This window comes from Gossypium hirsutum, chromosome A05 (genome assembly GCF_007990345.1).
Source record: "Gossypium hirsutum isolate 1008001.06 chromosome A05, Gossypium_hirsutum_v2.1, whole genome shotgun sequence".
NCBI lineage: Eukaryota > Viridiplantae > Streptophyta > Magnoliopsida > Malvales > Malvaceae > Gossypium > Gossypium hirsutum.
The window spans coordinates 107187395-107214534 of record NC_053428.1 but is presented as its reverse complement, the minus strand read 5'-3'; the positions used below and the strand labels follow the sequence as shown (position 1 = coordinate 107214534).

Here is a 27140-nt window from a genome sequence, read left to right as displayed (position 1 = left end):
ACACATGCACTTCATCACGTATGACAGAAAATCATCAAAAACTTGATTCCAAAACCATCTGTACGTGCATCATGCCAATGGTTGAAGACATGCCGACCATTAAGGTTTCGGTATTGATTGTCGAAATACAGGCACAATTCCAGTATCGAGTGTCATACTGAAAGGCATGGATAGCTAAACAGATGGCAATGGAGTAATTGTACGGAGATTTCGATGCATCATATAATGAGTTGCAGGGACGGATTACCGCTATGAGGGAGTACATACCAGGGACTATCATTGAGTTGCAGACACGACCTTATTACAGCCCGAATGAGCAACTACAACCGAGAAAAAGAATTTTCCAACGGATGTTCTGGACGTTTGATCCATGTGTAGGTGCATTTCCCCACTGCAAGCCGTTTTTGCAAGTAGATGGGACATGGCTATACGGTAAATATACACAGATCTTACTTCTTGCTATTGCTCAGGACGGGAACAATAACGTGCTCCCGATTGCGTTTTTCATCGTAGATAAAGAGAATAAGGAGTCGTAGGAATTCTTCCTTACAAACCTGCGGAGGTATGTTATTAGTAATGATGTATTTGCATCATATCCGATAAAGGGAAATAATTAATTGTCACTATTAGGTGTTCCAGTGTGCCATGGAGATCTGTTTACTGCATACGGCACATTGCGTCTAACTTCCATCGAGATTATAAGAATGCAGACTGGAAGAGACAAGTTGTGAAAATGGGTAAAGAATAACCTTATCCTTTCAATATATAACATAATGTTTTGTGATGAGACTCTAACTTATATTTTCTTAATACATACACAGCGTACGAGCTTGATCACACATTTTCCGACAAAGGATGACTCTACTTGAGAATGACATGGAAGGTCAAACGAACACATCTTTCTGACAATGGTTAGGTACCATGGAGCCATGGCAATGGGCTCAAAGTTTTGACGAGGACTTTCGTTACGGTCAAATGACCACAAACTTGGTGGAGGGCATCAAAGTTGTGTTATTGAAAACACGACATCTTCCGATTTCATCTGTCTTCTCGGCTACATTTTACAGGTTGGCTACCTTGATGCCAAGAATGGGTCAGCAACAAGTCAACCAGATGGAGGCAGGACACGTGATTGTCGAATATGTCAGGGATGCAATGGTTGCAAACCGTCGGATGGCGAGGTCGATGAATGTAGAAGTATATTCACGACGTAATGAAACGTTTTGCGTTACAGAGACCATCGATTGTCGACCTGGTATACCACCTAGGTCCTACGGAGTTGATCTCCGAAATAAACGGTGCGATTGTAGGAGGTTCCAGACACTTCATTATCCTTGTGCACATGTTGTAGCAGCTTGTACTAAAGTCTCGCTCAATGTAGATCAATTTATCGATGAAGTGTATACCCTCGAACGCACGTTGCGTGTATGGGAGAATGAGTTTCCCGTATTTCCCGACCTATCTATTTGGGAGGTTTCTCCGACGACATTCGAGCTTGTCCTAGACAAAGGGTTACATAGAAACTCAAAAGGTCGTCCGCAATCATCTAGAATCCGTAATGAAATGGACATTAGAGAGAAATCCGATGGGAAGTTGTGTAGAGTATGCAGATTACCCGGTCATAATCGGAATAAATGCCCACTCCGAAACTACCATATTGGACAATCGTCGCGATCGGATAGAAATTAAGATTTTGTTAATTACATGTTGGAAGAAAAAGTCCCGCCGAGTAGCATTAAATGGATTTTTTAAGCATTTTAAAATTGATTGTTTTTAATACTCCTCTTTTTTTTTGCAATTATGTACTTCAACCCAAGCAAATCCAAAATTCGCCTTCGAAGCACATGTTTATATACAATTTACATACTTACTTCGGGTGAAGCATGACTATTTGTGTTCATACATACTTAACTCAGATTTATTATGTATTTCATTTACTATTATGTATTTCATTTACTATTATAATTACGTTCTTCAACCGGGGGAATGATGACTATCATTTGTAATTAAATGATAAAAAACTCATTACATAAATAGTCATTACATAATTTGCCAAAAATAAATTAAATTGATAAATAAAATGCCAAAAAAATTATTACATAAAAAAGGAAGTTATTTATATTACAAAACTCCTTAAAATTGATGGTTTGATGGTGTGGCTCTAAGGGTATATTTTTGTGGAGCCCGACCTTCACGTTGCGGACGACTACAACGATCAATGTTCTCTTCATCTGTATGTAGGGGTGTGTGAAACATAGACGAAAAATCATATGTCTCAAATGCCATCGATGAACTTGAGCCGAGAGGAGTAGAATATGGCGGTGGATATGGGCTGAGAGGAGTAGAGTACGACGGTGGATACGGCTTTGGAGGAGTTGAGTACATGGGTGGATACGGGCCGGAATGAGCAGAGTACTAAGATAAATATGAGCCGGGATGATTGGAGTACTGAGGTGGTAGTGGACTAAAGATATCAAACTCTAAATGATATCCGTGGCCTGAGGAGCCCGAGAAATAGTCATCGCCCCTAAATCTGGATGATAAGAACTACCTCCAGAGTGTAGTTCGGGCTCTGGCTCCTGCTGTGGCTCCGGCTCTGGTGCATGATGCAGATCTAGAAGATGTTGCCCAATTAGTGTCGTATGCGGGGGGACTACCATCAACCGCCTACCAAACAAAAATGGTTTCCCTATCTCACAGTACCATTGTAGGTATTGTAACGAGGGCTAGAGATCCAAGCCACGATCCATCTTAGGTACCCTCCCAAACTGGTTGTTCCACATCGTAACATATTCTTCATGCTCATCTTCCCAATCAAGCCCATGCCTCCCCCTCCTGGTCATCCCATGGATATCCCCCAATTGTACTGGCAGACTCGGGATATATTGAATGCAACCGAACTGCCGAAGTACTCGATTGCCATGATACCACTCCATTATCTGAAAATTGATAACGGGTGCGCTAATGCACCATAAGTTTGAGTAGACGCGGGTAGACGAGGGAATAACCATCATAATTTCTAGAACAGAATACGGCATCCAAATGAACTGCACAGTTAATCACATTTTTTATATTAACGTAGGTCGAGTGAAATAAAATAATAAAATAAAATTGATATTGGAAAAACTTACCCCCTCTCTATAATTATTCTCAATCATCAGACGGTATATTGGAACCGTGTATGACCTTCCGATACCTGGATTTGTGCTCCATCTAAGGAAAAAATTGTTAGAACAACATAATCCGAAAAAAAAAGTCAACTAATTGTTACAACGCATAAAAATTCATCACCTATTAACGAGTGAAAATATATATGATTGGTGACTAATTGATGCCAAGAATGGCATCCGGTAAAGTGCCAACGACTGCAGCAGTATGAGGCATCCGCCTATGTCCATCGCAGAAGGATCTGTCGTCTGAAAAAGTTCTCCATACAACATGGCTAACACTGCGGACCGCCAACTGTATGAACGGGTGTTATGCAAATTAGATAATAGGGGTAAGTACATCAAGTGAAAAGTACTGCCGTTTGATTCCATCATAAGTACACCCCCTATAAAGTGCATAATGTAAGCTCGAACGACCTGCATCACCTCCCGTTCATTGGCAGTACTTGGCAAATACTCAAAACTGGCCTTTAGCCATGACAACCTCAAACTGACAAATTTCCCCTCACTTGGGGAGCGTCCAAGTAATTCATAGTGTCGAAACCATCCTTCGATTTAAAAAATTTTAAATTTAATAAAAAAAGGGGAATCGACTTTGGAAAAACAAATACGTGGAGTCGCCACCGATCTTTTTGTTTTGGTGTGATCAGGTCACCTAAGAATTTGGTTATTTTAATAAAACATTTTTGGTTTACTAAAACACCGATTATAGTCTACGAAAGTGTGAGAAAATGGGCTCGGGAGTCGATTACGTATGAGGAAGGGCTAGCACCCTCACTACACCCAAAATTGGTATCAAATTGATTAAATATTGTCCTTATGTCTAAAATTAAAAAGTTTTTGAAATGTGTTTTTTTTATAACGTTTGAGTAACCCGAGTTGGTTGCCAAAATCTTCTTGTTTCGATGTCCGAAAATTTATAATTCGAGAATTACAAAAGGATGCTCAACTATTTAGTCCAACAAAAAATCGAAGCCCAGTACAGTAAGGTACGATTCCTCGAATTTCCAAACATTGACCGTTGCTTTACCTTATAAAATACGTGTGAAATCCCGAAGGGATCTTCAATTGTTTTGAACCAATGAAAAAGCGCAACCCAGCACGATAGGGCACGATTCTCAAATCGCCAAACGTTGAACATCGTTTTTGTTTTTAAGTACTTTTTATAAACATGAGTGAGAATATAAAAGAATATTCGATCTTTTTGAACAAACGAGAAATCACAACCTAGTACGATACGGCATGATTCTCGAATTGTCAAATGCTGAATGTTGCCTTCGTTTTAAATAATTTTTAGAAGATATGAATGAAATTTTGAAGGGATACTCGATTACTTTGAGCGAACGCGAAATTGCAACCCAACACGTTAGGGTACGATTCCGCGAATTGCTAAGTATCAAATATCGTCTTCGTTTTGAAGAATTTTAAAAGACGTGAGTGAAATTTTGAAGTGCTATTAGATTATTTTGAGCAAACGCGAAATTGCAATCCAACACGTTAGGGCACGATTCCGCGAATTGCCAAACATCGAATCTCGTCTTCGTTTTGAAGAATTTTTGAATGAATAATCATAAAACTAGCTTAAAGCGTCTTAATGCGTTTTGAAATAGGACAAAATTGATCATAAAGATTTGAATTTTATAAAACCACATTTCATGAACCAAATGGAAAATGATGATAGAGGATAATATGCGCACATAAGACACAATCAATTAGCGAACTAAAAATTAAATACAATTAACCAAAAAAATATAATCCGATTACAATCATACATAGGAAATAATTGATATCGTAATACAATGACGAAAATGATAATGTAGCAATTCAACACAACCAAAACAATAACATGCCACAAAATAAAATGATGCACAAATCAAAAAAAGATATATATATATATATATATGAAACAAAATGGAATTAGAAACCAACATAAGACATTTTCAACATAATGATGAATTAGTAATCATATAATACGTATATAAGTTGACAAATTTGCATAAAAACTTAGAATACATGTTTATTGAAATAGTTATTATAAAATACAAAGTTCAAATCAAATTATATATGAAACATTTAAAACACCAACTCATTTAAAAATGGATAGTTCACATGATAACTTAAGTAATGTATTAAATATGAAGGAATGAAAATAATATACAAAATAAATTTATGAGACATGTATATGCAAGTAAAATTGGGTATAATTATTTTTAAAAAATGAAATTAATAAGGTATGAAAGAAACGAAGTTAATATATAAGTTATATAAGTAACAAAATATATATATAAAAAATATAATATATAAGGATAATATGAGAGTGTATACAATAAATAAATTATAAGATTTAAAATAGGGTTCTTAAAAGAAATATATTATACATATAAATAACTTTGAAAGAGGATACATACATAGAAAAATATTTACATAAAGTTATATGAAAATAATAACATGTGCCATAGTAAAAATAATTTAATATGGATTATGTACATGTGAAGAAATGTCAGAAATAATTGTATGTCAAAATATTGTTTAATTAAAACAAGATTAACTTAATTTTATTATAAATTATATATATAATAAATTTAAAAAAAACACAATTATATAAGATATATATTTTTCTGTTAAAAAAAAACTATATGTATAAAAGCATGGCTTTAATAATGTGTATAGGTCAAAGAACCAAGTATGTACTTAATAATAATTTAAACAACACATAAAGTAGGTGGATTTCCCTTTAAATAACAAAAAAGAATATACACATTAAAATAAGTTAATAGATTCAAAAGAAATTATAAAATAAGATAAAATTAAAAGTATACATAAACTAAAATAAATTTTATTACAAATTATACATACCAATTATTAAAATAATAGAATAAATAAAAGGATCATTTTAATGTTTTTTTTTACGAAATTCAATTACCCAAAGCAACAAAATATCACAATCAATATTCTAGCATGCAAAAGAAATTTTATGTGCAGTAAATAAAATAATGAGGATAAGACTTAATTGAAATAAAGTTAAAACAGGAGAAACAATTTACAAATAAATAATTGCAAAATAGAGTCAATGTGTTATGCGCACAAATATGCCGGGACTAGAATGATAAATATCCCGTGCTTATAATGCTGGACTGAATCGCGGGTCGAAGCGAAAAGACGCACTAATTATAAGGCCAAAATTTTTTTAAAAAAAGGGGTAATTAAACTGGGGCGCAATTGAAAGCATGGTGCAATAGGAAGGATTCATCGCACAAATTCCCCATTTTTGTGTGGGAATGTGCAGATCAGGCTTGCGAAATGGGTCAACACGCTGGGCTTCCTCATTATAAATGGTGCCATTTGATAATTAGGTTTAAAACCCTTTTTTTTTCTTTCTTCTTTTCCCAAACGCAGCCATCATTTAGCCAAAATTCACAGCCTTAGAAAATCAACTTATTAAGGTCTGTTCCAGCAACCACCGAATCCACCACTTAATCAGGTGGTCGATAGCATATCAGCAACAATCAACAGCACCTTAGGGCTTTTCCAACCTTGATCTCAACGAAGTGAACAGATCCATGGCCGTTTCACAAGGTAAGGTTTGCTTTTTCCCCTTCTCTTCAGAAATTATTTTTGAATTTTTCTATTCAATTTTCGTATAATGTATGTGTGTGTGCTCCCTTTTATTCGTTTTTCATGCGATAGATAAATCAAAGAAAACAGAAACAAAATCGAAAGAAAAATGAGAATCAAATCACCTTGTGGAGACTTTTTTGTTCAAGCTTTTCTGTATTGATTTTTTTTTGTTTTTGTGTCTGTATTCGTAAAAAGAAAGAAGCCCCCCTTTCCAAAGATTAAAAGCTGGGCTTTTATAGTCGAAAAAGGAAATCAATTGAAAATATACAATATATTTGTTTCCATTCGCTGCTGTTTTTGTTTCTTTCTTGCAGGTACAGTCTGTTGGCATGCGCATGGGGTGGGGGCGTGATGTACGAAGGCTGTGGAGGTATGGGACTGCTATAGTGGAGGTATGGGACTTGGCTACCTGGTTGCGGCGCAAGCAGAAGGAGAACCCTAGGGTTCTAAAATTTCTGGGCCACTTGGGTTAATTGGGTATTGTTCCTCTCGATTTGGGTCAAGGTTTGTGTAACTGGGCTTATTATTGGTTATTAAACCATGTAATTGGACTGTTATAAAACTTGGGTTTAAAATTTTTGTTTATTGATTTATCTTGTATCTTATTTTGGGGTTTTTTTTGTTTTTTGTTTGGGTCGGGCAAATTTGGCCCATTACACATAGAAAAGGGTTGTCGGCCTGAAAATCGAACTTACGCTCGTGATCGCGTTCCCGTCTATGGGGAGCCCGAGCTGTACTGCAACGTCTTCTAGAGTGATGGTGCACTCCCCGCACGGCAAATGAAATGTGTGGGTCTCCGGACGCCATCGCTCGACTAAAGCGGAAATCAAATTATATCGCAGATCAAAAGTCCGGATCAATGCTACTGATCCGAACCCGGCTAACTCCAAGAACGGTATTAGGTGTTCATCTGGCTGAAACCCTATACTATTAACACGGCCTCTCAATACGCGGTACGACTCCTAACATTATTATATTAGCGAAATAATTAATACAATATAATTTAATTTAATTCAACAAATAACATGACTATGAAATAAAAATTTTATTACCATCTCCTTAATGGTACTTGATATGTGATTTGTATTATCAATCAAAGAACTCATTTGTTACAAATCTGCAATTAAAAAAATTGAATTCATTTTTTCTTATTTCAAAAGATACAATAAATTATTTCAAATTTTAGAAATAAACACGGTAAATATCTCATAATTTCTCATTTTTTACCTACAATTTTTTTTATGTTAGATAACAATAATAATATAATTAAAAACATATAAACTATCTAAATATAAAAAACATACGAATTAAAAAAAAGAACTAGAAACATACCTAATTAGAAGAACTTTCAAATAACCTATAAAATTATATAACAACAAATTTAATCAACATTTTAATAAATCAATAAAAATTATCAAATAAATATATAATAATATAAAATTACATTATATAAAAATTACATTAAAAAATCACAAAACGCTAAACTATAAACACTAACAATTTATAATCATATACTAATACAAAATAACTATAAAATTATTTTTTAAAATACATTACTAAAAAAAATTCACAATACACTAATACACACTAAACCACTAAACACTAACAATATATAACCTAATCTTAAATTACTAATAAAATAGCTCTAAAAATATTTTTTAAAAATATATTACTAAAAAAAATCACAATACACTAATACTCTAAACCACTAAACACTAACAATTTATATAACCTAATCTTAAATTACTAATAAAATAGCTATAAAATTATTTTTTTAAATATATTACTAAAAAAATTACAATACGCTAATACACTAAACCACTAAACACTAACAATTTATATAACCTAATCTTAAATTACTAATAAAATAGCTATAAAATTATTTTTTAAATATATTACTAAAAAAATCACAATACACTAATACATTAAACTACTAAACACTAACAATTTATATAACCTAATCAACTATAAAATTATTTTTTAAAAAATATATTATTACTAAAAAAATCACAATACACTAATACACTAAACACTAACAATTTGTAACCTAGTCCCATAAATTATTAACAAAACAAATAACTATAACAAAATACAAAAAAACTAATAATTTATAACTTAATCATAAACTATTAACAAAATAATTATACAATTTTTTTAAAAAAATTTACATTGCTAAAAACTCACAAAACACCATAATTTTATAATAAATTACTAAAATAATACATTACCTTTTTTCTTCTTCTTCTTCTTCTTCTTCTCCTTCTCCTTTCTCTCCTTTCTTTCTCATAATCGGTGGCTGCTTTAATATGGGGGGGACCATGCTTATAAGGTCGCCATAAAATTTTTTTTCCCATGAGTGATATGACTCATGCATGAGAAAAAATGGGCAGCATGCAGGGGCAAGGTAGCAGCAACAGGGGGTGTCGTGCCTACCTGTCAGGCACGACTAGTCGTGCCTACCTGGCAGGCTCGACCGGTTTCGGGTATTTTTTTTACTCGTATAAAACTCATATTTTTACATATATATTAATATAAATATTAAAAAAATAATATAATAATAATTTTTTAAATTAAAAAAATTAATATTAAAAAAATCGATTGTGCCTGTCAAGTAGGCACAACCTAAAAATATATACTATTTTCGTAATTAATCTGGCTGACAACCCATTTTCGTGTATAAATTTTTTTATAATATTGAGGTAAAAAACCCTCGACTTTCGTTATGACAGCAAGTGTTTGAACCCCGTCTTGTCTACTTGCCGGGTATCCTAATGGACTCACATGTTGAAAAATCAATAGATGTGGATAAAACATTGAGGATCATGCTTTCCTCAGGCTTGATATAGTTCATGATGATATCTCTAATTTGCTCGTAGGCTGCCCATGAACTGGGACTTTAGTGAGACCAGGTAGATCAATCATTGTTAAATCAGGAACTCTATTCTTTTTAACAACCAGGGTCAAGGGATTATTTGAGATACCCTTACCCTGGTCAGCAATCTCATTGGTCGCTTCCACTACAGCATTGGCAATGTCTTCTTCATCCGTGGAGACAATTCTACCATTGAACTCCAACGAAAACTCCGATGCCGATGCCTAATGATTTTGAAGCCTCGTTATGAGAGGAACTCTAATGCATATCCCCTGTCCCCTGGGAAGGTTAATACCTACAAGAGATTCAAGTACACTGGATTTCCCTGAAGATTGATCACCAACCACAACAATGGTGGGTAGTTGAATCCCTCCTTTCATCACCATCAAATTCCTAAGCTTGTCCACGACATCCAAGAGAGGGCAAATCCTATCATCATGAGAGGAAACAATAGGTCACTGCAGCAAAATTAACTTTTAGCGGCGTTTTTTAAGGTCTTTAGCGGCGCTTTTAAGCGCCGCTAAAACTATTTGCAGCGTTTTTACAAGCGCCGCAAAAAACGCCGCTATAGACGGCGCCACTAAAGTTTGTGGCGTTTATTTAAAAAAACGCCGCTAAAGGTCATGACCTTTAGCAGCGCTTTTCCCACAAACGCTGCTATAGGTCAAGACCTTTAGCGGCACTTTCCCCACAAACGCCGCTAGAGGTCTTGACCTTTAGCGGAGCGTCTTTACCTTTAGCGGCGCTTTTCCCACAAACGCCGCTAAAGGTAATGAAATTTAAAAAAAAATGCCTTCAAGATGCTGACATGCTTCACATGATGCCCATATTAAGGATGCAAGTAAAACATAAGGCATAGGCAGAGAGAGAGTTACAGAATAATAAAATCACTATATGTTAACTGATTTTAGTCATAAAAGAGACTAATAGAACAAAAGAGTCTTGTTATCACAAGCAAAGATCAACAAAAATCCTGAAGAGAAAAGTTCATAAAAGATATAACTATGATTGCCTTAAAGCAGCTCCCTAGCTTTGCTACAGACTACTCTTTTTCATTTCAGCACATATAAAGATATATAGAAATCACCAACCAATACCAACATTACATAGAGACTACAATGAAATTCAAATAGGGATAAATCTTGAGCAGAAGAATTAAAAAGCTCCAATAAAATTTGCATACCAAAAGTGGCAGTGATACATTGAATGGTTCTACTATATGTTCAGACTTATCACCAACACTGTGTGAATTGAACCAGGATTCAGAACCCCCAGTATTGCTCAAGCTCAAATCCTTGGCAGCATCCTTGCAGATGCTACAATAAATTTCCAAACCTTCAACCTCCACAACTTTGCTCACCTGACCCATTCTCAGCCTGCATTATAAGGTAAGAAAAAATTTATTTGAAATTAGAGCTAATTACATATCAAATTAAGAATCAACATTTGGACTTAATTTTTGCAAAACTTATGAAAAAGCGAAAGAAAACAAAATGCAAATTAAATTTGTCATTGGTTAGTGGTACTTCACAAAATTAATGCAGAACAAGGTAAATTTCACATGTAAGCCAAGCCACAACTATTATTGCCATTAAGTTGAGGAAATTCAAATAACTTACTCCTTCGTGTCCCTATGACAAAGTGGAAGAGAGAATGTGTCTGTGAAAATTACAATGAAAATCAAGAACATTACAGTAGACATAAGAAATTACCCAACCGAATTTTGCTTTAACATTGTCAAGCTAGAGAATCTTAAACCAAATAAAACCTGCTCCTGCAAAAACATTTAAGTAAATAAATGTTTTAAAATTTTAAATCAAATAAGTTGCATAATAACATAACAAAGAGAAATGTTAATATAAAACCTAAAAACAATTTAATGCCAATTTTTAAGGAAATTACATATGGTTCTAAAATTCAAAACAAGTACTCCTAAAAGCATCCAGACGTTAAATCAAATAAGTTGCATAATAACATCACAAAGAGAAATGTTATTATAAAACCTAAAAACAATTTAATGCCAATTTTTAAAGAGATTACATATGATTCTAAAATTCAAAACAGGGACTCCACAAAGCATCCATACATTATTAAGCCTCTGCTCAGCTTATGCATATAAACATAAACAACCCAAGCTTTAAGCTTAATTTATCAAAGATCTCTAAATTCCACCTCCGTCACTTCATTAGTAATTACCCTTCATAAACAAAAATTTCCTTTATTCTGAACATTCTTATCTGTTCCAAACCAATTTATCCTCAATTTTTGAGTTGATGAAATCTTCTCAAGAAAATTTAGAAATGGAGTTTAGTTTTGAAGATTTTTAGACTGGACAATTTAAAGAGATTAGTTTGCTATGATATGAGGTTTACCCATCAAAGTTCCTACCAGTCATTTTAGAAGTAACTTTAGAGACTTTCTCTCTGCATTGAGCGCACCCCCTGTTTGCACTCATCACTATAACCTGAAACTGGAGTTTAAGCAATGTGATTTCTAAATTAGTGAATTAAACTCTAAAACAGCAATACTTGCATGTGTGCAATTCACACTGCTGCTGAGATTGCAGAAGCTTGAAGTTACCCTTTTTTTTCATGTTCATGATGAAACTGTTAGAGGGTCTTTGATAAAAAAAATTCAATATAGAAACATCATATAACCGTGAAGGAAGAACCAGAAGAAGTTAAAGAAATCTGCAGATACTACCACTCAAGAAAACCAAAAAGTTATATAACACCAAAGGTGTTCCTAAAAGTAGAGAAACAAGCCAATGATGCAGAACCAAGAAGCTAAACCTTGGACAATGATGATCAATGGAAACAAACTTTGATGAAAAGAAAAGAACCCAGAAAACATACCGAAGGGAGAGCCAGATCCTCGAAATGCAAGAGAGTTTTTGTATTCGATGCCATATGCAATAATTAAATCAAGTCTCTGTTCTGCTTCTTCAAACATATGATGAACTCTCTCTCTTTCTCTCAACCTGGTTTTTTGCAAAATTTATGAAACCTATTAAGCTTCAAACAATCAACTCCTTCACAAGAAGAAACCGTTGTATCTAACATTATAAAAAGAAAAAAAAGTGAAGTTGCTATTAAGAAAATGAGGGATTATATTAGAAAAAAATGGAATTAGGGATTATATTTATATTAAACCATTTAAAACGAACCTCCTCTTGTAGAGCCTTAAGCTTTTCATCAGCAAGTAATGAATCATCCTGCAATTAACATAATATAGAAATTAAAATTCATAGCCGAATAAACCCTAATTTAGTACACTGTACTCTTCAATCTATGCTTCTTTAGGGAAAGACATTCAATAACTGAAAATAATTGAAAACATAATAATAAAAAAGCAAAGCTTCTTTAGGGAAATTTGGGGGCAAATTTTGAGAGTAAAAGGAGATGAGAAAGAAGATGAGAAGCGGATAACCAAAATTCTTTTTTTCGTTGTGAGCGGGATTTTGAAAACGGGATAAAAAAGTGTTTTATGGCGTTTTTAATAAAAACGCCACTATAGTCCAATTTTTTTGTGGCGTTTTACTCAAAAACGCTATTACTGCTCAATTTTGATTTTTTTTCATTTTTAACATATTTTTTTTCTATTTTTTCTTATAAATTTTTTGTGCTGACATTATCATTTTTTAGAATTTTTTAATTTTTGAATATTGAATTTTTAACTGAAATATGAACTAAAATATTAACTATTAAATTTTTAAGTTTTTTATTTTTTATTTTTTAATTTTAAAATTTTAAAATTTTTTTGAAGATTTTTTTAATTTTTAAATTATCATATAAAATAGAAAAGGAAACTTTAACAGAAATAAAATGAAATCGATGAATTAAAAAAATACAAAATGACACAGTAATACAAGTATTATTCTTTTAAGTATGGTCCGCTTTAGTTGTTTAGATTTTTATATAAATGGCATTTAATTATATGTATACACCTAAATTTTAATAGAGATACATCTTAGAGTTATATATGAATTTCGGTTTAAAGTGTAATTGTAGACGTGAAATTCTAATTGTGGTTTAAATGTATAGTTAAAACTTTAATTTTGATTTAATCATACAAATTTTAAAAAATAAATACATCAATATATTTTTCTATTGGATAAATATAAATATTTATGTATGCAATATATAAATATAATATGATGTTATATCAATAATTGAGTTAATAATTTACAAGAACTGGATCAAATTAAAGTTCATGTATACAATTGCACACTAAACCATTGTTAGAAAAAGAAACATTTATCGGGGATTTTGGATTTTGAATTGGGGAAAAAGGGGTGATTATTTTAAAGATTCGGATTAGGGAAAATGGGGAAATTATCTCTTACATAACCATAAATCATAATCCCTAAACCCATAATCCATAAACCTTAAAATAATAACTCATACACTTTAAACCCTAAACCCTAAACTATAATGATAATTAATTCAATATTTTAAAATTAATACTATCTCTTTTATAATTATATAATAAAATATTTATTATATAATTAAAAAGCACTAACTAATCTAAACCCTAAACTTCTAATCCCTAAACCTTAAATCTTAAAACATAAGCCCTGAACCATGAACCCCCCACCCTTAACCCCTAACCCCTAACCCCTAACACCTAACACCTAAATCTTAAACCCCAACCCTTAAACCACCTTTAAACCATAATCAAATACATTTAAAACAAATACATTTAATATGGGCCTAAAAATTTGTCCAAGCCCAGCCCGAAATGAAATTGTTAAGCCTGAGCACGGCCCGGCCCGTCCCATATTAATTTTTTTAACTTATTTAATTAAATAAAAAATTTTAAAATATAATAAATCATCAAATACATTTAAAACAAATATTAAAACAAGAAACAAATAAAAAATGATATTAAAATAATTATTAAAACAATAGACAAATTGAAAATATAATAAAAAGTGATTATATTAAAATTAAAAATAAAATATCAATATGATTAAAAATAAAAAAATATACATTTAGTATATAATTCGGGCCGGGCCCGGGCCAAAAAAATTTTACCCGAGCCCAGCCCATTTTCTAAACGGGCCTCATTTTTTTGCCCAAACCCATATTTTGGGCCTATATTTTTACCCAAAAATATATATTTAGTATATAATCCCTTTTAGGGATTATATGACTTTTAGCGGCGTTTTATCGAAAGCGCCGCTACTGCTCTGGTTTTTAGCGGCGTTTTATCGAAAGCGCCGCTAATGCTCTGGGTTTTAGCGGCGTTTTACCAAAAGCGCCGCTAATGCTCTGGTTTTTAGCGGCGTTTTACCAAAAAACGCCGCTAATGCTCTGGTTTTTAGCGGCGTTTTACCAAAAGCGCCGCTAATGCTCTGTTTTTAGCGGCGTTTTAACAAAAAGCGCCGCTATTGCTCTGTTTTTAGCGGCATTTTTGGTAAAACGCCGCTATTGCTCCGTTTTTTTATAATTTTTGTAGTGTTTTTTGATAAAACGCCGCTAAAAACGCCGCTAAAGCCCTATTTTCCTGTAGTGGGTGCACTGATAGCTTCCAATTGTTGAGCAGGTATCACAGCAAGTGTGTCTTGAACATCGTCTTTCATGGCTCTGACAACCAAAGCCCTATTGTCTTTGCCTTTTGCAGAAAAACCGGTTCTTTTATTCATTTCTTTCGAGTGAATAATCAAAATGATAAAGAGAGTAGAAGTGACAGATGATTGAAAAAAAGATAAAAGAATCGTAGTGACAGATGAAATAATTTATTTATATATAAACTAGTTTATATACAATATATAAAAAGTACCATTTATACATATTAAGAATACAAATAAAGTTGACATATTATAAGTAGTAAAATTAATATTTTGTTAATGTAAACAACACGAATTCAAATTTTACTACATATAAATATAATTTAATTTAATTATTGAAAAATACTTTCATAATTTTCCTGATTAAAATAATGCCCGATGACTCGTGACATATTTAATCAGAGATTTAAATAATAACAATTATCATGGTTAATCACTTTATATATGTTACTCAATTTTCACATTCCCTCTAAAGATTAGAGAATGTGATTAGGTGTCGGTCCAATTTCTATAATTACTAACTATTTGAATTGGAGTATTAGTCCTATTGTAAATTAAAAATTAATTGGGAGGTGATTTGCAAAATTTAGAACTTGTAATAGGTTTGATTATGGGTTGGGTTGGGTTAATACAAAGTTTTAGACCCGTTTTTAGGTTCAAACTTGGCCCGACTCGAAAAATGGGTTTAAAATTTGTCAAAGTCCAGCCCAGCTTGCGTGGATTAAAATTTTGTATCATTTTTATATAAAAATAAATTTTAAAAATGTAATACATCAAATACATTAAAAGCATTAAAGTACATGTTCTTAACAAATTAAAAATACATTAAAAAACTTTTTTATACTTGAATAACATTAACATAATTTGTAACTTAGCAAACAAATGTCTCTAAAGTAGTAGTAAAATTAATAATAAAACAAAAGTTATACAATATCTAAACAACAATAACAAAATAGGAGCAATATAATAGCAAAATAGCAGCAAAACAACGTCAAAATGCTAGCAAACAACAACAAAACAGTAGTAAAAAATAGTGAAAAAAATTTAGACAATTTCAAGTTAAGCCGGGCTCGAGCCAAAAAAACCGTTTAGAAAACAAGTCTTATTTTTTTTCTAAACCTAATTTTCGGACTTATATTTTTACTTAAATCCTTCCACTCTTTTAAACATACTTTCAAACATAATTAATTAACTCGACACATAATCAAGTCTCCCTGAGAGAAAAGCTCATTTTAGAGATAAGATACAGGTTCTATTGCCGATTGAGACGCATTACCTTCCAATTTTTAATTTATAACCAAAAGTGAATGACTTTAACCAGCTAAGCTTAGAGATTTTTTATTCCTTATTTTTCCATCTATATATATCCTTCACATCCCATCGCAATTCTCACGCTTAATCCCAAACGGTTTTTCCTTGTTCTAATTTTGACTGGATCTCATGAAATCTAAAGTTTCTGAAATGGAAGGAGGAGGGAATGGAGACCTTAGCATCGACACTCTCAACCTTAATGCTCTTCCACAAGATTGTATCGCCACCATCATTTCCTTTACCTCCCCTCGAGATGCCTGTAGATTGTCGATTGTTTCAACTATATTTAAATTGGCTGCTGAATCCGATGCTGTTTGGGAAAGCTTCTTGCCATCTCAATACCAAGCTTTAATTCCCTCGTCTCTCTCTTTCTCTTCCAAGAAAGAGCTTTATCTTAGCCTCTGTGAGAATCCTGTTCTCATTGAAGGTGGACGAAAGGTGATTTCATTCTCTCTCTCTCTCCTTTACTTTTTTTTTCTTTAAATTACAATGAAATATTCCATAGAATTATTATGTAATTTAATTTCCATTTAAGACGTATAACTTGCGAATTTGAAATTTTAAAGAAAAATTTAAATTAATCGAATTAAGTTATTAGAATTATAAAAATTAATTTTAAATTTAAATTAATTAAATCAAGTCATTCTATCAAACCTAAATATATTTAATGTTCTTTCTTATCTATAATTATTAATTCAATCATTCAATTAAAAATATTTTATAAATAAAGAGATAAATTTTAAAATTATACATGAATTGTAATTTAGTGTAATTATACATGTGAAACTCTAATTATGGTTTAAATATATACTTAAAATTTTAATTTTGATTGAATCATACACGTTAAAGAAATAAATACATCAATTTATTTTTTATATTGAATAAATATAATTATTTTATGTATGCAATATATAAACATAAAATGATGTTATATCAATAATTGTGTTAATAACTTATAAGAAATAGATCAAAGCAAAATTTCATGTATAAAATTACACAAAATGAAAGTTTATGTATATAATTGCACATTAACCAACTTTTATTTCAGTATGTGATTTTAATTTATATTGAATCAGTTCGGATTTAGTTTCTTTTGCTAATTATACTATTCTATTTTTTTAATAAGCTTGATAAAATTACATTTTGACAGCTCAAAAATGATAAAATTGTATTTTTACTATAATAAAAAAATATACAATTGAATTTTGCCCCCTTCTTACAAAAAAAATTTCTGATTTGGCCCTTGATTGTTGCTTGAATTTTTTTTTAGCAATTCCTTTATGTTGTTTATTTTTACTTTTAATTCTTCTGTTCTTTGCATATAACTTAGTCTTAGCAATATTGGTATTGATTAAACAGAGTTTTTGGTTGGAAAAAGTGAGTGGCAAGAAATGTTACATGCTGTCACCCAAAGATCTCTACATTGAATGGGTTAACACCCCAACTTATTGGAGATGGGTGTCTACACCCGAGGCCAGGTCTATCTCTCCTCCTCGTCGTTGGATTTAGGGATGAAAATGAATAGTGTATATTTTGATAATTGAGAATATCTCATATACATTTCAACAATTTAAATATTACAAATTTGAATTATATTTAAATTCATTTATTTTACTCATTATTCGCAGTAGATTCAGAATTGACATAGATATCCATCATTGAATATCTATTATCTGAATTTACTTTATTTACGCAAATAAGATATTCAAATATCTAAATTTACTATTCATATCAATAATCCAAAACTCCTCTTTCCCTTTACATTCCTTTATCTAGCAACTCATTTTCTATCATTGCTATCACTTAAAATATTTTGATATTAAAATAGGTTTGAAGAGGTACCGGAGCTCCTGAGTGTTTGTTGGTTTGAAATCCGTGGAAAGATTAGTATCTCCAGGCTTTCACCCATGACACTTTACAAGGCTTACCTTGTTTTCAAAGTACATGATGTTTATGGGTTTGACTATTATCCTGTGAATCTTAGTGTTGGACTTGTTGGAACTGATGGTAGTATGCGAACTGCATATTTGGATCCAGAACATGTTCTAACAGAGCAACAATCTACACTAGTTGAAGATGAGATGCTCCCAAAGGCTAGAGTAGACGGGTGGTTAGAGGTTGAGTTGGGTGAGTTCTTCAATGAGGGATGCATTGATGATGGGGAATTGGAAATGACTGCTATCGAGATAGATGGCGTAATTGGAAGGGAGGACTCATTTTCCAGGGGATTGAGATCAGGGCCGTCACGCCTAATCTATGTGACTCAAATTTGGGCTTGGATTCGTGAGTTTATATTTTTTTGATTGAATTGTTATCTGTTAGAATACCAATTGAATTATGGATAATAAAATTTTCAGACTCTCAACTGCTGAATCTGTTACTGCTTGGGAAAGCTTGTTGCCATGTCAATACCAGGATTTAGTTCCCACACTGGTCTCTTTCTCTTCCAAGAAAGATATTTATCTTAGTCTAGGCGGAAACCCTGTCCTCATTGAAGGTGGACGGAAGGTAATTTCGTCCTTTCTCTGTTTCTCCTTTAGGTTTTTTCTTCTTTAAATTGTATTGAAAAATTCGTTAGCATTTTTATATAATTTAATTTACATTTAGGACAGATAAGTTAATAATTTGAAATTTTTAACCCAAAAATGAAATTTAGATACATGCTTCGTATTCTAAAAGTAAAATTATACAGTAAATATAGAGGTGCTCATAGGCCGGGTCTAGTCGGGTTCAGGTCGGGCCTAAGTATGATATTAACATACTTTATATTTACCCAAGCCCGCCTTGACCCGAAATATGAGCTTAAAATTTTGCCTAAATCCGCTTATATTTGCAAAAGACTAACCCAATCCTGTTTTAGGCCCTCCCATATTATTTTTAATTTTTTTAAAAAATATTTATATTATATTATTTTAATATTTAATAATTTTATACATTTTTTATTTATTGAAATTTTTTATATACTCATCTTAACATTATTTTTTTAATATGTTTTAAATTACATAATATATTAACATAACATAATATAAAATATTATAAACTTAAAAATAGGTCGAACCGGGTTGGGCTTAGACCTTGAATGTTCAAGATCGAACTTGACTCGTATTTTAAACGGGCCTAATTTTTTCCTAAACTCATTTTTCAAGTTTAATTTTTTTACCCAAACCTTCCTAAATTTCAAGTAAGCCTTCAAGCTTGAGCGGGTAGCTGCCCTATGAAAAATCGAAGTAAATAGTAATTGAAACATAAAATCACATGTTGCCTTTGTCCAACATTATTACTATTTTGAACTTAAAAATTTTTTTTGAAATATATTATTTTCCTTTGATGATAATATGGTTTGTTTCCCTTATATGTGGAAAAATAGCAACTAATTTATTCTTGTGGTTCATTTTTCTTTTAATTTTTGAAGGCAAAAGTGTATTTGGATAAAACAAAGAGTAAATTTAAATAATTAAATTAACAAGATATGTGATTTTTATTTATATGAAAATTATGTTTAATGTTTCCCTTATATGTTTAATATGTTTTAAATTTATATTGAAAATCTTTTGGGAAAAGTAAAATAGGCAAGTAACAAAGGTAGGAAGCTCTTAACTTATCATGCATTGTTACTTAAATCTTTTTCTTTAACAATTCCTTTTTGGTTGTTTATGTTTTCATTTTCGTTTGCATGTAACTGAGTTTTAGCAATGTTGGTATTGATGAAACAGTATTTTTGGTTGGAAAAAGCGAGTGGCAAGAAATGTTACATGCTATCACCCAAGGAACTCTACATTGAATGGGTTAACACTCCAACTTATTGGAGTTGGGTTCGTATACTCGAGGCCAGGTCTCTCTTTCCTCCTTGCCGTTGGATTTAGGAATGGCAATGAATTTACATTTTGCGAGTTCGAATATTATTCGGAATCATTTATTTTAATTATTATTTGCAACAAATTCAAAACGGATATTAATATTGATCATTGAATATTTATTATATAAATTCACTTTGTTTTTGTCGATAACATATTCAAATATTTGAATCCACTACTCGTAACATGTAAAACATTTTGATGTTAAAATAGGTTTGAAAGGGTACCAAAACTTATTAGTGTTTGTTGGTTTGAAATCCGCGGCAAGATTAGTGTGTGCATGCTTTCACCCAAGACGCACTACAAGGCTTACCTTGTATACAAAGTACGTAATGTTTATGGGTTTGAATTTTATCCAGTGAAACTTAGTGTTGGAGTTGTTGGCACTGAAGGTAGTAAAAGAGCTGCCTATTTGGAACCAGAAAGAGACCGTATTCCAATAGATCTACAACCTACACCTAATGATGTTCAGTTCCCAAAGGCTAGAGTAGATGGGTGGTTAGAGGTTGAGATGGGTGAGTTCTTCAATGAGGGATGCATGAATGCTGGGGAATTGGAAATGAGTGCTTTGGAGATTGAGGGTGGTAACTGGAAAGGTGGTCTCATTTTCCAGGGAATTGAGATCAGGGCCATCGCCTAATTTATGTGCATTGGATTTGGGCTCTGACTCGCGACTCATAAGTTTATTTTTATTTTTTTCAAACCTTTTAAGAGTTGGATTTATGATTAAATAGGTGAGTCTTTCAGTTGATTCAAACTGGTTCATGTAAATAATGAAAAAGTCTTATGAAATAAATATTATTAATTTATATTTATTTTTGTTGATGTTTTATCTTGTGACCTTTTATAATTTTTTTATTAAGTTATTTTCAATTTCATTATAACATTTCAATAAAATGACTTTTGTTATAATGTTCGCTATTACCAACTCGCTACCTGGTTACTCGACTGGGACTAACCCGTAGCCTACATAGTTCACATGTGATAAGTTCACATCGTCTCACGAACTCGCATAGGTTGGATTCGCACCATCATGCAAGTGAACCCTCACATTGTGAACACGTGTTAATCCTAGAATAGGGCACGTGTCGGCATGCATGGGGACCTACCTAGGATGTCATCCAGGAATAGGGACCGTATCATATAACTAGAAAGTTTAACCTCTTTTAAAGGATAGACACAAAAAAACACTCAACAACTTTAATATAGTATAATATATATAACTACAAAGGTTATGTTCTATTTCATTTGTGTATTAAGCTTATATGATATTAGTGGCTTGTTAATGTTAGATCCATACACCTAATTTGTTAACTTTTATCTCATTGTTCCATTATATATTCGATAATGAAAAATGATCATTACTCCTCTAAATAATGACTAAATCATTTTCCAAAGATAAATGACCCATGTGCATATTCTATTTTCATAAATCATATAATGTCATTCAGAGGATATTATTAACTCTTTATATAAGCTACGATTCCACAATATGTAAGTGAAACTACATCATGTGCAAGTTACATACCTAATATACCAATATTTTTCTTACTACTTCGAGAGACATAGGCTTTTAGTGTATCAAAGCATTTAAGTCATACATACATAATCCTTCACTTAAAAAGGATCAAGGTAAGTACTCAATCAATAAACGTCATAAGTAAATTAATCCTAGAACAGGTATAAAATTGATTCATATTGAGTTCAATTCAATGTATTATTAATCTAGACTAAATCAAATCTAATATTTTTTTTATATTTTAAATAGTCAATTCTTGTAGCCATAAAGAGATGGAAATCAATGAAAATTTGTGAAAGTGAAAAAAAGACCAAATTGAAATTTTTGAAAAGTTTGACAAAAATACAATTTGAAAAAAAAGAGAAAATGTGAGTTATTAATGATTATTTGACAAGAGAATAACTTGGAAAATGAATCAATGTGATGAAAATTATTTTTGGATTAAATTGGAAAATATTTGAAAGTACATAGATTAATTTGTGATTTTACCATTTTTAATGTGAAAAGCGTACACGTGTATTTTTTACGACCCATGGACTTATATTAGAAATTAAATGTGATTTATAAACTTTGAATTTGATCGGTACCTATATGATGTGAAGAAAGTCTAATAAGAGGTAAAAATGAGTCATTGTTCAATTTTTCCATAAAAAAGCATTTTGGTCATTTCACTTGAATTTTATATTGGAAATATTATTTTGATGAGATATAGTATGTTTTGGATGAATGTGATCTATTGGATGTGATTAATGAAAAAGGGTCAAATATAGGGCACACATTTAATTTTAGTGAACTTTGATTTTTTTTTACCACCTGTTTTGTTTTTCAAAATAAGAAAAAAAAAAGGGAAAAGAGAGCATTTTTGCTCAGATTTTCTCGAGCTCAAATCATTATAGGCTCAAATTTGATAACATCGAAAACAGGCTTTTAGCGGCGCTTTTTTAGGCCTTTAGCGGCGCTTTTTAGCGCCGCTGAAAGTATTTGCGGCGCTTTGAGAAGCGCCGCCAAAAACGCCGCTAATGACAGCGTCGCTAACTTTAGCGGCGCTTTTCCCACAAACGCCGCTAAAGACCAGGACCTTTAACGGCGCTTTTCCCACAAACGCCGCTATAGATCAGAACCTTTAGCGACACTTTTCCCACAAATGCCGCTATAGATCAGGACCTTTAGCGGCACTTTTACACAAACGCCGCTATAGATCAAGACCTTTAGCGGCGCTTTTTTTATAAACGCCGCTATAGATCATGACTTTTAGCGACGTTTTTTTCGCAAACGCCGCTAAAAGTGCCATTCCGCTAAACATTTTTATTAAATAATTTTTTGTAATAACAAATGGAAAGGTCAAATTTTATTTTGAATGTATTACTTTTCATTAACAATAAAAGTAAAAGAAATTATAGTAATAAATTTCAACATTCACCTATAATAAATAAATAAATTAACATAAACAATTAAATTTCCTAACAAAAAATAAATAAATAAATTTCATTATATGGGAAAAGAACATATATTCCTTTCAGTATTATATAACAAAAATTAGTACTACTACAAATACGGTTATTATACATACGCTTCCGTTTTCTTGCAGCGTTGAATTGATTGAACTCTACGAGTATCTACTACTGACAGCTGACAAAATTTTGGCTACATATTTAATTTTGTCAATGTTCTCCTTATTTCCAGTCTAATAGTAAAAACAACAGCACCTTAATTTCCGTAGTGGTGAAACAACAAAAGAAAACTTTACTTATCACTCCATGTTTGACCAAAGAAAAATACCACCATGGCTTCTTGCAAATCCTCAGTAGCATCTGCCCTCTTTGAGTAACTACATAACAAATTTAGTATAAAAATTATGAAAAATCAACATTCTACTCATCAAGCTCCGGTCATATTGAAGGAAACGATCAAAAAAACAATTTGAATAATTTGCAATAAAGTACCGCTTAGCAAGCTCTTGTTTTTTCAAATCTAGAGGCTGCCCATCAAAAACATAGCTGAAAGAAAATACCACAAGCATTAGCAAATAAAAGGCCTTTGGGATGTGGTACCGTATAGACAGCATAAGGCAGAAAATATCTGTGTTAGGATTCTAATTTCCTCTGACACACGTAAGCAGTCAACTATGCTTTAGTTTTTTCACAAATTCAAAACCAGAAAGATTTTCTGCCTTCCTCTGGCCATAGCCGTTGCCTCTTTTGCTCATCTACAATGGTCAATATTTTCTAACATATAACATCTTAAATAAAATAAGAACAGAGCAAAGAATTTTCTTTTCACAAAAAAGATAACTAGTTGTTAGCTTGGCTACACTAGATGAAGTTCAAATCACTAAAAATAAAACCACTCCTAATAGCTCACAATATCAATCTTATCATCATAAACTAATTGTTAGCTTGTCATCATCAACTAATCTTCCTTTTTTTTACTAAAAAGAATCATTTGTAATTTTTGTATTTCATAAGAATTGCTCTAACCAGTCAAAGAAATCCCTACATATCAACTCATTAACATGATTCTAATTATTTTTGTGCTGGGGAGGGGCATTTTCTGATTTATATAATAGAGTTTTTAGACTTTATAAATAGGGTTAAAATAACGAATATGAAGTAAATTGTGAAACTTTAAAAACCGAGGGGTCATAAAGCAAACTATATGGGGGATTTTAAATTCACTTAACAACATTAAGAAAAATAAGTCTGGTTTAAAGTAATGGAAAAAAATCATAAACTAATTTGATTTGGTAATGTCCTTGTCCTACTTCGAGTGCCCACTGCCCATAACTATGAGCTATTTAAGAATTTTCATGTTCATGTTGAGCTACAGTTATATAAGCTTTTAAACATTTCTCCATATCATTCCCTTTCGCAGTTAAGATTACAAGCACAAACTCTTAAGGCACGCATTAAATTAAAAAGCATATACTTATTTTCAAGTATCTAGATGTTAGGATAGAAAGTCACCAACCAAGCAACCACAATGAACAACTTATTTCATCATTACATCAAGTTTCATCCATGATAAACTTCTTCGCCAAAAATAAAAACATGAAAAAAACTTCTTACAGATCCAGTAGAAAAAGGGAAATGAGAACATTAAAAATCCCTGACTGAGATTTTATAAGAATTTAGATTATGAAAAATATATATTAAAAGTAAGCATAACCATGATATACTTTGAAGAAAACTTTTTCATCATAAATAGTCATGAAAGTATAATGCTTAAGAACTTTATGATGCAAAACTTTTTACAACCCCCAAGCAAAACAAGCACTAGATGCCCCAATTTCCTACTATTGCAAATTATTACTAGAATGTCTAATACTTCAAGAAGATGATTAGTTGAATTGATATATAACTGTAAACTAAACTAAAAGATTAGGGAGTTACCATGAGTAACATGATCTTTGGTTTGGCTAGATAGTAGTGATGATACCAAGACAGCAAATCTTCTTTCCTAACACACGGTAAGAGTTAAAAGATATACTAGTTATATGTTTTCAAGCATACATAATTAAACATCCATTAAATAGAAAGGAATCAGTAAATAAGAATCTAAAACAAATGTCTTTAGGATGCAAAGAATCTTCAACAACATTGCTTCAAGAATCAAGAATGACGAAATCATAGTTTTGGAAGCCAGACCCCAGTAGTGGAGCTTGAAGCAAGGGTCGAGGCTAATAAGGCAAAATCAATCTCCATCCACCCATCATATTCACTGTCAATAATCAAATATATAGTAGACTAGCTGGTGCTGCAAAGTGGGAATATTGAGCTCAAAATATATAGGATGCCAATGCAAGCAGGCCAACCAGATAACTATAGGATCAAAAATGAAATTCAATGATTCAATTTTAAGTAAAAGGATTAAGGCAAATTTCAATGATTCAATAAATTAAATTGAACTCCATTTGTATAAACTACATCAGCTGCTATTTCAGATTTATTAACGATAACTTTCCTAAATCCAATACTTGAAACTTGATGTTGTTGTATTGTATGGTTCATCAAAAATAATATTACCAAGCTGCAAATTCAGTAACATATAGAAACCTATAAGGCATCATGACTTACCCGTATATATGTAACTGTCTGCAGCAAGTTGCCTTCATTGATGCTGCTAAAGGCTTCCAAGAGCTGCTTAACAATTGGGGCTGCTTCTGTAAGTTTCACTACAATTTCCTGAGAGTAAAGATTTTTTAGTCATACATTTATTCCAAGCTGAAACCTGAAAGCAAAAGGCTCTAACCCTGTTTTCCAGTCGAGCTTTTTGATCGGTGATTCTCTTGTTCGTCTTTTGGTTGCCGGTTGGAAAATGGTTTGGTTGACCTCTTTTCTTCAGTTGCTTAAAAGATTCTTCAGACATGCTTTGGATGGAATGCAGTCGAAGTAGATGCTGCAAAAGTGAGGATATATAAATCACCTTCAAGTTTGTTTGGGAATTTTATGTCATCATAACTAGGGAAGAAGCAGAAATCCTCCTTAAATAATCAAGAAGAGGGTTTAGCCTTTAGCTGAATAAGGAACACACAAGGATACACCAAGAAGCTTTAGGACTACACTTTATCCTTTAGCTTGAGCTGCTAGGAATCACAAAATGTAAATATCTATACATAGAGAACACTGCTACACATAACATCTAAAACGACTATACTGTAGCAATATATTTATTTATTTATTCTTGCGCGAGAGAAGGAAAAGATTAAAAAAGCTTAAAGCTTGAGGACCTTTGACGGGAACCGCGGGACTGAAAATAATTTTTCCTGTTTACTGCCTGCCTACCTACAACCACCGTGAAGCGCGAGAGTTAATCCCAATAAATCAACCCAACATAAATGGTTCCATAATACTGAAAATTTTGTAGCTGAATTACATGCCAAAAATACTCGCCTTCACAAGCCATGAGGGCAACTTAACTGCTTGTGCTTTCCTGACTCTTCTTCTTCCTTGATGCAAAGCTGCTCGGTCCGATTTCTATTTGGGGGATTTCAGCTAAGAAAAACAAACTCTTATTTGGGGATTTAGGACGACCGACAGAGATGAGAAGAAGAGGGAGTAATGAGCGGGTAACCAAAAATCATTTTTTGGGAGTGAGCGGGATTTTACCTTTTATTTCCTTCCACATTTGCGGCGTTTTAAGAAAAAAACGCCACTAAGAAATTTATCAAAACGACACTGTATTGAAAAATTACAATACATGTTTGCGGCGTTTTTTATCAAAACGCCGG

General features: G+C 32.2%; 3 protein-coding genes and 1 pseudogene across 9 annotated transcripts; 2 read left to right on the top strand and 2 right to left on the bottom strand.

Annotated features, from left to right (window-relative positions):
* The first annotated feature begins 6506 nt into the window (after nt 1-6506).
* Nucleotides 6507-18905, top strand: LOC121229661 (putative F-box protein PP2-B12; annotated as a pseudogene).
* Nucleotides 8982-13270, bottom strand: LOC107952703 (uncharacterized). Of its 6 annotated transcripts, none has more exons than XR_005927580.1 (6): nt 12824-13267; nt 12513-12637; nt 12046-12127; nt 11370-11425; nt 10841-11033; nt 8983-10086 (listed from the first exon to the last, which is right to left on the bottom strand). XR_005927580.1 is itself a non-coding variant. In XM_041114434.1 (5 exons), the coding sequence occupies exons 2-5, from the start codon at nt 12564-12566 to the stop codon at nt 10051-10053; spliced, it is 345 nt and encodes a 114-aa protein (XP_040970368.1). In that variant the 5' UTR covers nt 12567-12637; nt 12824-13263; the 3' UTR covers nt 8982-10050. The 6 variants fall into 6 exon arrangements, 3 of the variants coding, with proteins under 3 accessions (XP_040970368.1, XP_040970367.1, XP_016743347.1); XR_005927579.1 differs by having other exon boundaries at nt 8984-10086; nt 11370-11431; nt 12046-12121; nt 12824-13266; XR_005927578.1 differs by having other exon boundaries at nt 8985-10086; nt 11370-11431; nt 12824-13264.
* LOC107956438 (F-box protein At2g02240) lies at nt 18878-21203 on the top strand. Its single transcript, XM_041114432.1, has 3 exons — nt 18878-19048; nt 20254-20372; nt 20608-21203. The coding sequence occupies exons 1-3, from the start codon at nt 18878-18880 to the stop codon at nt 21032-21034; spliced, it is 717 nt and encodes a 238-aa protein (XP_040970366.1). The 3' UTR covers nt 21035-21203.
* Nucleotides 21204-23584: 2381 nt separating this feature from the next.
* LOC121229660 (uncharacterized) lies at nt 23585-26835 on the bottom strand. Of its 2 annotated transcripts, XM_041114430.1 has the most exons (6): nt 26640-26835; nt 26162-26308; nt 25987-26094; nt 25303-25369; nt 23857-23910; nt 23585-23741 (listed from the first exon to the last, which is right to left on the bottom strand). In XM_041114430.1, exons 2-5 carry the CDS (start codon nt 26276-26278, stop codon nt 23885-23887), a joined length of 318 nt encoding a protein of 105 aa, XP_040970364.1. In that variant the 5' UTR covers nt 26279-26308; nt 26640-26835; the 3' UTR covers nt 23585-23741; nt 23857-23884. The 2 variants fall into 2 exon arrangements, with proteins under 2 accessions (XP_040970364.1, XP_040970365.1); XM_041114431.1 differs by lacking the exon at nt 26640-26835 and having other exon boundaries at nt 26162-26602.
* Between the last annotated feature and the right edge of the window lie 305 nt (nt 26836-27140).